The sequence below is a fragment of the Carettochelys insculpta genome, chromosome 8 (assembly GCF_033958435.1).
Source record: "Carettochelys insculpta isolate YL-2023 chromosome 8, ASM3395843v1, whole genome shotgun sequence".
Lineage (NCBI taxonomy): Eukaryota > Metazoa > Chordata > Testudines > Carettochelyidae > Carettochelys > Carettochelys insculpta.
Window position 1 is genome coordinate 40,764,670 of NC_134144.1, and position 16,979 is coordinate 40,781,648.

Sequence of the window (16,979 nt, forward strand, 5' to 3'; positions counted from 1 at the left end):
TCAGCACCCTCCTTTACGGCAGTGAGTCTTGGACCCTGTACGCCCACCAGGAAAGAGGCTGAACGTCTTCCACTTGCGCTGCCTCAGGCGCATCCTTGGAATAACATGGAAGGACAGAGTGTCCGACACTGCTGTCCTTGAGCAAGCTGGAATCCCAACCATGCACACCCTCCTCAGGCAGTGGTGGCTCCGCTGGCTTGGCCATGTCCACAGTATGAATGATGGAAGGATCCCAAAAGACATCCTGTATGGTGAGCTAGCCTCCGGCAAAAGACCTCCCAGACGCCCCCAGTTGCTCTACAAAGATGTTTGCAAGAGGGACCTCAGAGAGGTAGACATCGAGTCGGACAACTGGGAGGAGCTGGTAGACGATCGCAGCAGATGGAGGCAGGAACTACACAAGGGCCTTCAGAAGGGCGAGATGAGGATCAGACAGCTAGCAGAGGAGAATTGAGCCCACAGAAAGCACAGTAAGGACCTGCCAGACACCCATTACACGTGCAACAGATGCAGCAAGGACTGTCACTCTCGTGTGGGCCTTCACAGTCGACACTGCAAATGATGATTCCAAATGGAACTACGAAGGGCGCGATCCATAGTATACGTAGACTGAAGGATGCCTACTGGGGTAAAAAAAAAAACAGTGACAATGTAGGATTTTTGTTTAAAAAAGAAATATAGGATGACTTGCTAAAATTTGAAGATAGTTTAATATACTTTGGTGAGCCCAAGCTGGGAAAGCCACCAAGTGCTTTAGAAACATCAATGAATTAAATTTCAAAACATATCCAGGCACACTGACAGCAATTTTGGGCCCTAGGGCAGATCAGTCAACGGACCCCTACGCACATACATTGTGTTGTCTGATTATTTATATTTGGTTTAATAGCATTTACTAGACATTAAGTGGTGAGTACCCTTGTGAATTACAGCCATTGTGCACATTTCAGCAAAACACATTTAGAAGCTCATTTACAGTATGCTACCATTTCCTTGGAAACTTTCATTAAGGCAAGTTAATGGGCTTGCATTATTGTTTGTGACATGCTTGGTCAAGTATCAAAAGATGTTAGTTTTAACAACCCAGTTATTAAATTTTCTTATAGTTTGTGTTGTCCTATAAGCAAGTAAAATATTTTCCGATGATATGTAAACCATTTTTCTTGCGTTTTTATTGTAAGGCAAGAGTAGGATACAAGCAAGGAACCAAAAATCCTGCTTTACCTCAAAGAACAAAAATACCTAAAATCATCTTGATTTCTTTTCCTTGGTGGTTGTTCTCCAGTAGCCATAGAAATGCAAGGGTGAGGGGGTCATCTAATCCAGCACCATGCACAGAGGTAGCACCAAATATACCATGACTGTCTCTGACAGCTATTCCCCACCCCACCCCACCCCAAACGGTTCTTAAAAATCTCCAGTGATGAAAATTGCTCAGCCTCCCTTGCATGCCTATTCTGGTACTTAGCTATGAGACGTGCATTGATTTTTGTAAAAAAAAAAATCTTGCTGGTCATATTTCCTAAAGAGTGAAAGGTTTAATTCCTGTCCCCAAAAGTTGAAGTATGAAGGAGGTGCAATAGGCAGCTGGTACAAGGCTACATCATAGGGATACACGATATTTGTGCATACATTCCCTGGATATTAAGCGTGGAATCGGTGAGAATAACTAACGTTCTGGGTTTTCATGAATGTGATCTATTTTAAACAGAAAATTAATAGCCAAATGGATTTTAAACCTGAGGCCTTCACAGTAACAGAATATTTTAATATTTCATTTTTATCTGTTTCTTTGAGAAGTTGTAGATTTCTTAGTATGAATGAAGTCATTTATAGTTCACATATTTCTGGTAATTACATATGAAGCTGATGTCTTCAAATCTAATTTAAAATCAAATTTCATGTCCTTGCTCCAAAGAGTGAAGGCATTAGAACTGTGCAACAGGCATGGTGAGAATGGTTTGAAGATGGGCAAACCAAATTATTTTCTGCAAAAATAATTAACTATTTTTTGCCAACACCTTCCAAAAGTATAAGAAACAATGGTCTTAAATTGCAGCAAGGGAGGTTTAGGCTGGACATTAGGAAAACCTTCCCAGCTGTCAGGGTGGTTAAGCACTGGAATAAATTGTCAAGGCATCTTCTTCATTGCAGGTGTTCAAGAGCAGGTTAGATAAACATCAGTCAGGGATGATCCTGATGGTACTTGGCTCTGCCATGAGGGCAGAGGACTGGACTTGATGACCTCTTGAGGGCCCTTCCAGTTCTAGTAGTCTATGATTTTATAAAAAATATTCAGTCTGAGGCAGATGCTCAATGTGGACAGTTAAAGTTTGGCAAAGTCTAAAGCAACTGAAAACCAGGCTTTATAATGGGAGTAATTTGGCAACTTCACTTGTTTATAGTGCTACTGTTTTGGTCTGTAACTGAGCCCAAAATGTTGTTTTCAAGTTAGTAATTTTCAAAGTTATTTGCAGATTGTACCTGTAGCTAATGTGCTAATTGTGCACATGTAACCCTCCATCTGTGCCGGCATTATCAGCTCACAAATGTATTTGAACAGTTTTAGAGGTAATTCTTAAATATTGACCAATGGTAACATATATGGAACAAAAAGGAAGCTTTCAAGATCAAATTGGATTTTATGGGACTAAGTTAAAATATGAACAATTAAGTAGAAGCTTAAAAGCAGTCTTGGCACAAACTGGGTACAAAAAAGGCTCTCATTCAAATCTGAAAGTTAAAAAGAAGCTGGCTTTCTCTGAAATTAGTCTTCAGTAGGTGGTGCATCTACTTGTAAGGATGCCGTTAACATCTAAAGTGGTAGAGTTGTTTCAGTGTAAGTTCTGGGGATGCTATGAATAAGTGTATATAAATGGGATATGTAACATTAGGTCTAGATGTTCTCATGCAAGGTTATTGGCCTCTAACTTTTTCCTCTTCCTTAATGTTCATCTCAGATTTTGAATTTTTCTATCCTTCTGTCACCTACTAAATTTAATTTCTGTTTTGCAAGAATTTTAGAGAGATCCAATTCAAATTATAAAAGTCAGATACTGCTGTATACTAGAATCTGTAGCACACAATGACACTGAAGTGTACAGTTTTGTTTGCTATACTCCTGTATTTTGTGTGTGTGTATAGATATAGATATAAAATCTTACTCCCATAGAGTAAAATAAATTGAATGCTACTGCATTTTTTATAATCAACCCATCAGTTGGGGGAGAAATCCTCTAATTTTCTTCACCTTTTTATCCACTGTTAGTTGGGTCCTGAATAAAGCTTCTCTTTGACATTGACTTCTTCTAGCTGTAATGACTGTTGGTCTTAAACATACTCCATGAACATCCAACCAACTTATGCATGCAACTATCTTTTACAGTTCCACAATATCATGAAGAGCAAATTATTCTCATTATCGGTGATTTTTCAGCCTTCTTTCATTGTGGCAATCATGATTTTTGTCAGATGCTAGTAGTTGATACCATGCAAACTTTGTGTGTGTGTGTGTGTGTGTGTGAGAGAGAGAGAGAGAATTTTAATAAAAGATTTAGTCTTGCTTCTTTCCAAGTAATGTTGTTGTGAACTAGTTTAATAGACTATTAGTATATCTGTTCTGTTGGTTGCTAAAACAGAGCTCTGTTGCTCTTCAGTAACTTTGGGTTGCTGTTCCAGGAATGTTGTTTTAGTTATGATGATGTCATGGCTATCTTCCTAGGTGCAAGGATACAGGGTCTAATGGAGTCTTATGTTGTCAGGCAGACAGTGACTCTTGACTCTTTAGATAAAATAGGTAAAGGCATTGAAATTAAGAGCTAGCAGAGGGATGGAGAGAGACAGAGTGTCTTAATCACAATTTGCATAAAGATAACAAACAGCTAAACTGTACTGGAAATTTAGATTGATCTCACTGTGTCATTCAGGTGTGTAAGACACCGTGTGGACAATGCTACGATGACTGAAGCCTTTCATTGACCTAGCTATTGCCTCTGAGAGGTGGATTTACTGCAGTGACTGAAGAACCTTAATCTTGATTTAAAATGGTTGGTGATGGAGAAGCCACCAGGACCACAGTGAACTATTCCAGTGGCTAAATCATTCTCACCATTAATTCATTTCTTATTTTCAGTTTTAGTGCATGCGTCTTTCTCAGTGATGTGAAGCCATCCTGTTGTTGGATGCTACAGCAGGCTTCTGGTGTTGAGCAGGGAGCGTCAGAAATTCAAGTTTATGAGCTAGGCCACTTGACGAAAAGCACAACTGCCAAGGATTCTGGAGCCAGGGAGGCGAACCATGACAACTAGCTAGAGCATTGCCTTTTCCTTGCCATGCAGGAAGGGAAGGTGATTCTGACCCGACTGTCTAGAAAACATTGTGCGTAGTCCAGGACCTTGGTGTGGAATAGTCCATCTGGAGAGTGACACAAAATAACCATTGCAGAAAACAATCAAGAATTGTATTTCAGTATTTACACTTCTGTGTTTCAGGGTGGAAAGATGTGGGGATGGAGGGTATTGCATGACAATATGCAAAATGTAATATTGCTGCAGAACATGAGTTTCTGATGCACAGTTAGCTACAGAGTGCATAAAGCCTGTTTAAGACTTTACAAGAACATGCACTAGTGTATCAGACAGATTACTCTGTTGATAACGGAACACAAGTTCTTTTTTTATCTGCAACTGAACCTCTTAGCTAGAATAGATACTTTTGTCCTTTAGGCAAACTGTCCTTTTTAATTATTTTTGAGGGGGGCGTGTGCTGGGAAAAGAGAGATTGGTAGGCGTTGCATGGATCAATTTTTTCCATTTGGTCTCAGAGAAGGAATGGAGTGTTGATCCCAGGAGGGCTTCAAACTTTCCTTAATTTGTGTACAGGGCAGAGCAGAGAAAGCTATAAAAACACAAGTATTTGAGAGGCATTGAAAGGACCAGCATCAGGGGCTGGATGGCTCAGACACCTCTGAGAGCAAAGAAGGCACTAACCTTCTTTGAGGAGTTGGGCAGTGGTAGAGAAGAAGAGTGAATGGAGCCCTGTCCCCAGGTGTGTGAAATGCTTTGAGTAGCTCCAGGAATGTACACAAAGGACTTGAAGATGAGAGTTTCATCTCAAAACCATTTCCCTTTTATAAATCTATCTCCTGGCCTGGAGATCAATTTTCTTGTGTTGCATTAGGAAGTGTTCCAGTGTCTGATACAATTTCTTGGGCATTCTGTCAAGTTTTTCAAAAGGCATGATATATTCCTTTAAAAATTCAATCCAAATAGCAAGGGCAATGCATTGAACTAATAAGGAATGCTCTTTATGGAGTGTACATGTCTTCATCCGTCTACTAAAGGCCAATTCCCTTATAATAAATGGCATTTGCCTCTCTGTGGCTTCAGTGTTCGTAAAACTATAATGTCACTTTGGAACAAAACATTGTGAAAATGTACTGTGAAGATATCTGCAAACTGTCCTTAGAGATAACACAATTTTACTTTTTCAAGGACTTGGAATACTTCTCAGTCTAGCATGTTTGAAAAATGATGCAGCTAAATGTTTTCTATAAGAGGAAAAACCTCTTTTCCTGAGTGTTTGAAATTTAACTTTGATTTCAGGGTCACTTCATGTACACGTTAGTTATCAGTCAGCACTCAGAGTTTTCATGTTTGGGTTTGTGTGGGACAGAGAAAGAGGCCCTACATGTATAAGAGATAAGCTCCTTCACTGTGGTATGATAGCATGTTTCTATCTCGTATAAACGGAACTTGTTTCCTTTCCAGTGGTTTTTCAGTTGGAAGGGGTTAGAAATGGGAGATATGGCAATAACCTACTCCTTTAAAAAAATGGAACCAAAAAACCCCAAACTTCTAGAGCACTGGTTTTAACTAAAAACTTGTAAACTACTGCCATCAACGTGTCTCTGAACTCTGAGTTTGTGCCAAGGCTGTTCTTTATTTCAGAGTGTAAGAAGTTAGATTTTCAATCCTATGATATTTATTGCTCTCTGAAAATTTCTGATGACTCTTTGAAAGTTTAAGCATCTTTACTTTCCAGAAGCTTTGTTCAGTGTCTTTTATGCTGTTGTAAGTAGATGGTCCCACTGTTCTGAAGCATGTGTATAATTTTTCTTTTTCGCAGAGAATTAAGTTTCACCTTTAAATTTTAGCATGATGTAGGCAAAACTATGGAATAGTATGTCAATAGAAGAAAAAGCAGGCTTGAGGTTGGAAACACATTTGTAGTATTTGTTTCAGATGTTCCTAAGTTCCAGCACATATCCAGAAATTCATGGCTATTTGCATGCAAAAGAGCTGGGGAAGAAATGGAAAAAAGTATTCTTTCTTTTGAGAAGATCTGGCCTGTATTATTCCACTAAAGGGACGTCAAAGGTAAGACTGAAGGGACATCAAAGGTAAAACGTGACAAAGAACAATAAGCATAGGGCAAGCATGTATTTTTATTTGCAGTACTTCTAACCAAATTTCATTTCAGTGCATGATAACCAACAGGAAATTTGGAAGCAAGGCTGGGTTTTTTTCTTTTTAAAGCATCCGTTCTAAGTATAAGACATATGAATGGTGGGGGTAAGGATATGCAATAAAAGGGGTTTAGAATACATTAGAGAATTTCTTGTATAAACCAGAGGACTCTGGCCTAACAAGTCTTGTGCATTCTGAATATATGAATTTAAATTTTTTTCAGTCAACACCAGCGCTCTTTAAAATATGTGTTTGAGATCTACTGGTTTAGAAGTCTGAAGGGTGTGAACATAAGCAAATGTTAACTGTTCTTGAATGCACCATTTGGACTTGTCTTTCAGAGTATTTTTCTATTTTAAACCAAATGAAAAGAGCAAATTTGCAAAAAAATAATTCATAGGAAAGCTTTTAGAGAGCCTCAGTTTTTTTTACTCTCAACCTCACTATTCATACTCCTTCTACTTCATTTGTTCTATTTCTATTTATACTGGAAGCTTAAGAGCTTGTCTACAATAGCCCCCTCCTTCGAAGGGGGTATATAAATGACCCTGATCGGAGAATAGCAATGAGGTTCCATGCTGCATACGCAGCACCTCATAAGCATAATTCCCACCATACAAACTTCGAAGTCGCTAACTTCGAAGCGGCACCAAGCAGTCTAGCCGCAGGGAACTTCGAAGTAGCACGGGTACTCTGAGGTGCCCACAGCTGGACTGCTTGGTGCTGCTTCGAGGTGAGCAACTTCAAACTTTGTGTGGTGGGAATTTATGCTAATGAGGCACTGCGTATGCAGCGCAGCACCTCATTGCTATTCTCCGATCAGGCTTTTTTACGTTCCCGCTTTGAAGGAGGGGGCTAGTGTAGACGAGCTCTAACTGTTGTCACCTATGTAAAACAAAGTGCATTGGAAATGAGAACTTTTATGTAATTCACTTAAAATTAAGGCTTTGTGATCCTTGGAATATGTTATTTTTAGGGTATTTCCACAGCTATACTCATCTAATTGAAGAAACACAGAAGTAAACAAAAGAAACTTGACTGGCTCCACCTTGGGGAATGGAATTAGTATTTAGAATGGGACTGCACAGTAACAGCTAAAATATATTTTCTTGTATCTGACAATTTGCTTTAAATGGGATTACAAATGAATTGCAGAATGAGTTCTGAAGTTGTTAGACTTTAGCATAGTGAATCATTAAGCATTGTGGTTTACATTTCACATATGTGTTTCTAGAAATTAGCTCATTGGTACTTCATGTTTTTCTTGGAGAAAATTGAGTTTGCTTTTTGGTTTTGTCTAGTTCTGGTCATTTTGCTCTACTGCAGCAGGTACAATGTTCTGTGGCCTTTTGTATAATGCTTCAGTCACTTCAACTTCTACTGTCACAGTTTCAGGAAGGCTGCCATTTGGAACAACATAAGAACCTCAGATGGCAGTGGTTATTAGTATTTAAAAAGAGCTGTTTGCCTAAAAGGGAAGTGGTCTGTGTTTTCTCTTCCCTGAAGGTGTTCTGTGTGCCTTACACTTTTTGTATTACGCTTTTCCTAACTCTTTTTGTTTCCTTTTAAAAAGTAAATTACAAGGTGAATTTTCAAACTCCCTCAAGCAGAGAAAGTGGTGATTCCTGTTTTACAAGAGAAATTCTATTACTGTACCTTAGAGCACATACAAAGAATGTAATTTTAAAACAGCTGTACAATTTGTTCCTGTCTCCCCCTTTTTATTTGCTGAAAGGAACAAGCAACTCTGCCCAAAACAAAAAAAGTTCTTCCACCCAGCTTCTTCACTAGGAAGCGCTGGATGACTTCACTTGGGCACTCAAGGTTGTGTTTTAAAATTGATAATAAAAACCTGTTTCTCTAAAAGTAGGGTGAACAGTTTTTGTGAAATGTCACACCAGGTTAGTTTTCATACAGCTTGGATTGGTTTCTTCTCGTGCATTTTTAATAATTAGGATTAGACTCCACCTGAATGTATGTATGTTTGTTTATTTTTTCCTGTGAGCAGAGCATGTTTCACTGGGTGAAATGCTATCAGCACACAGCTAGTTAAGAAGTTAGGCTTTTCAGAGAGAAGGTGAAACAGGGAAGCTTTTAAAATTTTGATTTAAGGCCATTATAGCCATTCTTTATATTGTATGTGAAAATGTATGCATTGTGCACAATCCTTTATTGATGGAGGCCGGATGAAAATTAATTAATGGGGTTGGATGCATGAAAATCTGATTGGGCCAGATACATATAAGCCTGATAGACACAAAGCACATAACTTGACTGTTAGTAAGGGCTTACGCACATACAAACTTGGCTGGTTGTTGGGGAGGGTCCTAGATGCACATGAATTCATCTCCATGGGGAGATGTCAAATTTTATCAGACAGCAGTAGTCCTGTACCTTTACTTCTCCCCTTCTAGAGATGCTAGCCTCCAGCCCTCTTGTCTTGCACACTTTTTACCAAACTCCCCTCTCCCAAACAACTATGTGGTATTGTTTTTGGGAGAGGGAGTAGATAATCTGGTGAAGGGATGTGTGAAATAGGGTGAAAGTAAGGGCAGTGTTAAGACTGAAGTGCATCGTTTGCAGGGGTTGTAAGGTGTCTATGCTTGAGATGGAAGCTCAGAGTACAAGTACTACTACGTAGCTTGACTATAATCTTAATGTTGTTAGTTTGTCAGGTCTGGTATGTGCATAGCAATTTTACCTGCTTTCTGTAAAACAGTTGTGAATTAAAATAGGATTAAAATTTTAGCTTCTATCCGTGCTGAATGTTCTTGTTAGCCCAGCTCTTTGGGTACATTTATCATATGGCGATATGATTGCTAACTAACTGACTAGTTAGGAATCTTTCCTAGATCTATTTGAACGTGGATTGTTGTGTATTTTAAGAGATCTTTATCATACATAGTTCACTGTGAATTTTTTTCTACTTTTCATCTAATTACTTATTCCTTCATCAGTTTATAATAAAGTAAAAAAGCCTAATTGTTTTATATTGCTTTGCCTTTCAGGAACCAAGGCATCTGCAATTTTTCAGTGAATTCAGCGGTAGTGATATGTATATGTCTTTGGCAGGCAAAAAGATGTCTGGAACACCAACAAACTATGGATTCTGCTTTAAGGTACATGCTTAATATTTTGATAGATATATGCTAAAGCAAGCCACATTTATTAGGTAAGCTTAAGTTTCTGTAAAGTTTAAAAAAAAGATCCAGCTGCCTCTTATAAAATAGGAGAATTAGTGGCTTTTATTTCAACAGGTATTATCTTCAAGATATACATTAATGCTAAACAATATGCTGTGGCCTTCTAGCCCAACAAAGCAGGAGGAATCAGAGACCTGAAGCAGCTTTGTGCAGATGATGAGCAGAGTAGGACCTGCTGGATGACAGCAGTTCGATTACTTAAGGTAAAATCTGTGAAGTTTAATTTCTTGCCAGCACTTTACCACGTTAAATGCTTTTTATATTCTGGACTATAGAAGCAGGGGTTACTGAGAGGTTTCAGTGCAATAACATTCCTTAAATCTGTACACTCTTCTCTCAAAAAAAAAAAAAATTGACATTGAATTTCCAGTAAAACAGAAAAAGCTGGCATGATGCTCTTTATTTAAGAGCACTGAAGTCTTGCACACACTTATAAAGGTGTTGAACGTTAAGCGCAGGAATACACCCTTTGAATTCAGTGAGACTATTAAAATGAGTAATGTTAAGTCCATGTGTCAATGTTGGAAGTACCAAGGCCTTGAAATGTATTTGAGGCGTGACATTCAGGTGTTAAATCTTACCTACTAACTGAATTTAATTCTTTTTAGCTAATTTTATTTTATGGTAATATATAATTAGTACAATAAAAGTACAATATCAAACTCTTCAGTAGAGTACTTGATGGAATGGAAGAACACTTTCTAGTTCCTAAGATAAGTAGAATTATAATAAATCAATGATACAATTTGAGCCACTGCCGTTACAGGTGTTGGCCCCAATTATGATGCAGGAACTTATGTGAGCAGTCAGAGAGGCTAGTTTTAGTGACAAAGTAGGCAGAATGGTCATATCATGCATATAAATGGCTAGAATTAACATACATGTAGGTTATTCCATAAGAAAGCGAAGACTGGAGCCATTTGCTCATTCTTGCCAAATTTTTGTTTTATTTTCAAGGGAGCAAAATGTAACATTACAGTTGTGTATTTAGAAAATTCTCTTTAAAAGTCCGTGTCAGAAAACTATAATGGAAAAATATTTTAAGGCAAGGATTCCGATGGCCTGTAGAGGCAGTTCTATTTTTAGAATAATATAATTAAGCTAGTAAGTCAAAATCCTTCTAAATAAAATTCATTGTATAATCTTGATTGAATTCTTCAGGATGGCACTACTAAAATCCCCCCAGTAACCCAATAGTGAAAAGGTATATTCTGTTTTGCTTTTAGTATGGAATGCAGCTGTATCAGAATTACATGCAACCATATCAAGGTAGAGGTGGCTGCAGTTCTCTGACTATATCACCCGTGGTATGTACTGTAATAACTTACTGAGCAAATCAATTACTTTAATAGAAATTATGGCAGAAGCAATATAACCTGTGATTGTGGTCCCAGAAATGTTTGTATTTGTGATTTAACTTTAAGGATGTGAGCACTTATTAAAATCTTTAATGACAGTGTCCAGCTGTCCTCCTTCACATTGGAACCCGAGCCCTTACTGATTTCCTGGCTTGCAGTTTTCATGTGTGTCTGTTTGTGTGCCAAGTGGATTTTGGTGCACAAAAGAATCTAGCCGTTACTTGCACCATGCTTGAGCTAAGGGGAGTGTTAAGTAATTTATCGCTTTATTTTTTTATGTAAATCAGTCCAGTAGCACTCTTGAAAAAGGGCTAATATAAATGATCAGAGATTGAACGTGCAGAATATTCTCAGAACAGAAAGCAGTTACTTTCTCACACCCCCTCAATCATAATCCCAATGGTCTCAGTAATGCAGGTCCCATTCTCCAAACTCCCCCTAGAGGCAAGCCATGACCTTTTATCCAGTTCTTGTTTGAACTTTAATAAAAGTTTTAGGAGATTGTAATTCATCAGCCTAATCCTTAGCAATTTTGGTTGAATTTAAATATCATGGGGTTTTGTTTGGGGGAAGAAAGAGTATAAGAATCTTTCTGTGAGGGTCAGAAAGGCATCTCCATTTTTTCTTGGTTTTAGTGGCATTATAAAGGGCTTTTGAATAGAAAGGAAAGTGCCAAAGCCAAACCATAGCACAGTGAGATTTACTGGTATCCACTGTTCCAAAACAGAAAAATAAACTTCATTGGGCACTACAGGTTCCACCTCCTAAAACTGGGATTCTCTGCTCCGGGAAGATCTGTGGTGCTGCTGGACCATGAATGTTACTAGACCACAGAGCTCTGGGCCAGAAGACTTAGTGGAAGGAGGGGCAGTGGCTGAAAGCCTTGTTTAGCTGCAGCCTGGTGATGGAGAGGCAGGTAGCACTGCACAGGGCAGGCTTGCAGGGCTTTTGTTCCTGAGCCCAGGGCCCACAGGGCCTGCGGTTAGGGGGCCACCAGGGCCAGGGACTTCCTCTGATCTGGCAAATTCCCTCATGTGGGACTGGTCAGATCCTGAGGATGTCAGACCAGAAAGGTGCAAACTGTACCAGAAAAATCTGTGCCTAAATACATTTAATTGCAGTTTGTGCAGGCTGGCCATTCTATGGCATAGCACTGGATGTAGAGGTGTACATGGAGAAGCGTGGAGTTTAATAGGTTTTCCTGCTAATGTAGTTACAGGGGCTTTCTGATTTAGAATAAACTCTCTTCCTCCCCTTGCCTTATCCTGACCTTCTTATTCACATGCAGCTGAGTTGTGTCAGGTGAGTAGCACTGTTATGCTAAGAAGAGATCTGCATTGTGCGTATGAAATCATATTAAGAAGTGCACGTTCATCAATTTTCTAAAGCTGTGGTAGTTAGTCAGTTAGAGAGCCCCATCAAATACCCACTTGAAAATTTGGGTGGGATCTTGGAAGAATGATATACTTTCACAAAACTGTAACTGTAGCACTCACAATGTATAATTTAGCCATCAGAAAGGTTGTTTTGTTGGTGTTTTATCTTGGTTGGCATTTTTCTTTCCATATCTTTAACCACTCTAGTCAGTGTGAAAAAGAGAAGGATAGTTGAATCCTTGCTTGGCGTACCTTCTCTTAAGGTATCAGAGCCACAGAGCAGTGGTGGAAAGCTTTGAGTTCAGCTGGGTAGACTCTCTTCAGAACTAGAAGTACAAATAAAATAATGTATTAGGTGGTGAGCTTTCATGGGACAGACTCACTTCTTCAGACCAAGAAGTGGTCTGAAGAAGTGAGTCTGTCCCATGAAAGCTCACCACCTAATAAATTATTTTGTTAGTCTTTAAAATGCTACTGGACTGCTTTTTTTGTTTTGAATAGAATATAGACTAATACGGCTATCTCTGTTACTAGAACTACAAATGTTATCTAAAGTGAGAGAAATCTTGGTTGAGAGGAGCAAATCTTGCAGAAATCTGAAACAACGGGCAAAATTATAACATTTCAAAATAAGACTTAGAAACTCCTAACCTTTTTTTCCCCAAATCTGAATTACTCCCCCTGCCCTCCTTTTTCTTTCCCAGAGAAGCATTTCAGAAAATTCCTTGGTAGCAATGGACTTCTCAGGACATAAAAGCAGAGTAATTGAAAATCCAACAGAGGCCCTTTCAGTTGCAGTTGAAGAAGGGTTAGCATGGCGGGTATAAATATTTCACTTTTTCCCCAGTATTTTTTCTAATTCTATTCTTACACATTAGCTTTGACACACTTTTTTGTATGTTTTTTTCTCTCCCACTCAGAAAAAAGGGTGTTTACGACTCAACACACATGGAAGTCCTAATACGTCTCAAAGTGCCCCATCCAGTGTAGGTATGGGTCAACTAATGTATAGTTCCAGAAGAAACACAATGCAATAATGTTTGTTATAAAACAATTTTGTTAGAACAAAGATCTTTATGACTTTTTCCAGCTATACATAGAACACAGCTGTGGTTTCACCATAAAATCTCGAGAGATGAAGCTCAACAACTTATTTTACAGCAAGGACTTGTAGATGGGTAAGTTGACTCTTTTTTTAAACTTTTCTGCGTTTAGAAAAATGGTCAAAAATAATTATGTAGAAATAATATTATTTCCTTACTCTAGGATTTGTCTCATGATAGCAGCTTATGTAAATAGAAATAAAATTAAACATTCATATTCTTAGAACTATGGGAGGATGAGTTAGATTGTATTAGACATCTTTCTGTAACAATAAAATAGTTTTCTGAAGCACTGATCCTACAGTTGTGTGTCTGGGCTGCTGCATTGCACACACTGATGTTGAAGTCAGTGGGCACTGGATTGGCACAACAGTCCGTCTATATTATCAATTGTAAGATGAGGGCCTGACATTGGATTCCAGCATCTCTCACTGGTTATGAATCAGTAAACACAAAGGTTGAGTTTCTAGCACTGGCAGTTGGAAGAAGCCATTTAATTTGGAAGCTGAGCAGAGACAGTACGGAAGCAATGCGGGGAGAGAGAGAGAGAAAATATTGAGCTTCAGGATGAGTCATGTAGTCTTTTCTAATATACTTTGTACTTCTTCAGAGAAAGATAATACATATTTTATGTTTATTTTTCCAAATCTCATATTTTATTGCTTACAGATCTCTTCTCTTACCTTACTGTAATATGGTTGAATTTTGTGGCACTTTTTAAGTATAGGGCTTCCTCATTCCCATAACTTCTATAGGTAAGTTCCGCACACGTTTTAGCTTTCCTATTGGCATTCCAAACAGGAATGCCAGTTATACATCTCACATTTGATATTTGGCCACCACTTCTAATCTTTTTTGGAGTTCAGAGTGGTGCTGTTGGAATCCCCCTTCGGATCACTGATTTAACAGTTTTTCCTGTGCCTCCCAGAAAGGACTGCAGAAAAAGTGGTTCACAGAACTGAAAACATTTTCCATTGTGGTGCGCAGAATCTCAGTCAACTGCAAAATCAAGAGCTCCATCCTCCTTAAATTCTGTTCACTGCAGTGAGATTGTAGCTGGCTTAATATAAGGCAATAAGGTTTCTAATAATACACCTAAGCGGCTGGGGCTACACTGACCTGTTCTCCCGGCAGCTTCATGCTAATGAGCAGTCTCACAATTGCAAATGGCTGCTCATTAGCATAATCCCAGGGCTAATTAGCCCAGCTACATGAGATCTCCCTGCTGGTAGAGGCTACCACTGGCATTAAACAGGCGCTGTAGATGTGCCTCTGCTGGCTAAAAGCCCCTCTGTCACCAGCTCCTTATGCCTGAAAAAACTGTAGATGCTTCTGTTGACAGAGGGTTTCCAGTTCACCAGGCAGCCCTGTTGGCAGAGCTTCTGGCTAGCTGTTCTGGCAACAGAGGGCAGGGCAGTCTGACTGCTCTATGTCAACAGAACAGATTGCTCTGTCGATCTGCTTTTGTGTGTAGATTCAATCTGTCGACGGCGTTTCTGTCAACACAACTCTGTCGACAGACGTTACTGTCAACAGGTGCTTCTAGTATAGAGGTAACCTCTGTGCCAAATTGTTCCACTTAGTTAGTTGTCTTAAAAAATGAACTGCCACCATGAACATGTAGAGGCTTTGCATATTCTTTCTGTATAGTTACGTTCATGTATCAGGCAAAACTGTGTACAGCAGCTTTGTGGATTTCAGCTCAAAGATAAGCATTCCAGACAATGAAACCCACTATGCAGATACAAACAGATTTATGGGCTGCTGCTCTAATGTGTGTCCTGATAAATAGTGATTATGTAGTCGTATAAAAGAGGAAAGTTAATAGTTTTAACAAGGTGCATTATGTGAAGGAACTGCAGCAGGCTGATAATGGTGCTGTCGTGTGAAGAGAGCGGTGAATCTATTTACAGCATATTTGAGACTCATCATGGTACAACTGCTTTCTTGGGAAATCAAGATAATACTAATAAGTCTCAGGTCTCATCTCCAGCAGTTTTACAAATTGTGTATTTTCAGGAAATTTTGTGAGTAGTGATATTTCTACGCCATTCTTCTTCCCTAGTTTAGGTGAAGTAGTGCAATAATTTTGAAAGCATTTGAGGTTAAATCTTTATTTTACTTGGAATCCAAGTTCACATGTTTTAGTTTCTCTGTGGAGCTTTTACAAATGAAAAAATGAGTGCAACTGTAACTGACATGCAGTATCAGTTGTGTATATATAATGTGTACTTTGGGGTGTTATTTCATTTTGAATCCACTACATTTTAAGCAACAATGTGTGCTTTAAAGCGGGTCAGACACTGCAGCCAGATTAGGATGATGATATTAGACCCTTAGTGGCTATTTGAAGGCTATTCAATTAATAAATGGCTGACAGCCAGAATTTAAAACTACCAGGCTTTTGATACCTGGGCAGCATTGTATCAACAAAGAGCCTAGTTCAGCATGTGTCTACTCAAGTGGGAAAAAAATGGAGGTTATTTGGGCTTTGCCACCTGGAGTTTAGTGGACTGATGTTTTTAGAAATCGGGTGGGTTTAATGAGGGAGGAAGATGGCTTTTAGATTTGTATCGAAAAACACTATCCCTGGATATTTGTTTCTGTTTGTTCATTATAATAAGCTTTAAAAGCTCCTAAAGCATGCACAAGGATAGTTTTAGTGTTGAGGGATTCCGTCATTTTAAAGAATAATCCACACTGAAACGGGGTTAGGAAAGGCTATAACTAATTTAAAAAAATACATAGCTAATAAAACAAAGGATGGGTCCCAGTAAGAGAGACCAGGCTGCTGAAATGAATAGGCCCTGTAATGTGCCCTAAAAAGAGTGTGAATGTCGACACCTTAGCTGAATCAGGCCCTCTCTTGTGGTCTGATGTAGTTACTCATAGGCTGTGTCTACACTTGGAGTGATATGTCAACAGAAGTTGCTGTCGGAAGAGATCTTCCGACAAAAACTCTGTTTGTAGAACATGTTCACACACAAAAGTGGATTGAAAAAGTGATCAGTTCTGTCGACAGAGTGGCCACACAACCAGGCCACTCTCTTGACAGAACAGACCCCAGGACCTTGTCAGACAGGGTCACATGGCCAGCAAGCCCTTCTAGGAGCCCTGGCCAGGCGCATCCTTAAAGGGACTCCCCCGCAACCCACATTCCCTATCCATGCTAAGGCTTGCCTACCTCATTGATGGACAGCATAGCTATTGCAGGGCTCACACACTTTCTGTGGGAGTTTGACTGTTCCAGCTATGGTGCCAGAGCAGCCTGGGGCTTGCGCTGGACCCATTCCAAGTTGTTTGAGCTGCTGATCAACCTGATCATGGCCGTCATCCAGCTCTTCTGGGGGGATGCACCTGCCACTGGTATCAAGGAGCAGGTCTTCAGTGCCCCAGGGGCCCACCTGTTCTTACTGGTGAGACTGGCTGGTCATGTGGCAGTAGAACTTCAGCAGCACCTCCAGAACTTCTG

At 39.3% G+C, this 16,979-nt stretch overlaps 1 protein-coding gene across 4 annotated transcripts in view; it reads left to right on the plus strand.

Annotated features, from left to right (window-relative positions):
* Positions 1-16,979, plus strand: part of GRB14 (growth factor receptor bound protein 14) — a 76,790-nt gene that overhangs the window by 47,506 nt on the left and 12,305 nt on the right. For 2 of the 4 annotated variants that reach the window (XM_075001233.1, XM_075001234.1), the window contains 7 exons: positions 6,243-6,377; positions 9,476-9,586; positions 9,778-9,873; positions 10,897-10,977; positions 13,109-13,225; positions 13,325-13,394; positions 13,495-13,582. In XM_075001233.1, the coding sequence (XP_074857334.1) occupies positions 6,243-6,377; positions 9,476-9,586; positions 9,778-9,873; positions 10,897-10,977; positions 13,109-13,225; positions 13,325-13,394; positions 13,495-13,582 (698 nt within the window). The remainder of the gene's footprint in view (positions 1-6,242; positions 6,378-9,475; positions 9,587-9,777; positions 9,874-10,896; positions 10,978-13,108; positions 13,226-13,324; positions 13,395-13,494; positions 13,583-16,979) is intronic. The other 2 variants (XR_012646401.1, XM_075001235.1) reach the window with 2 other exon arrangements.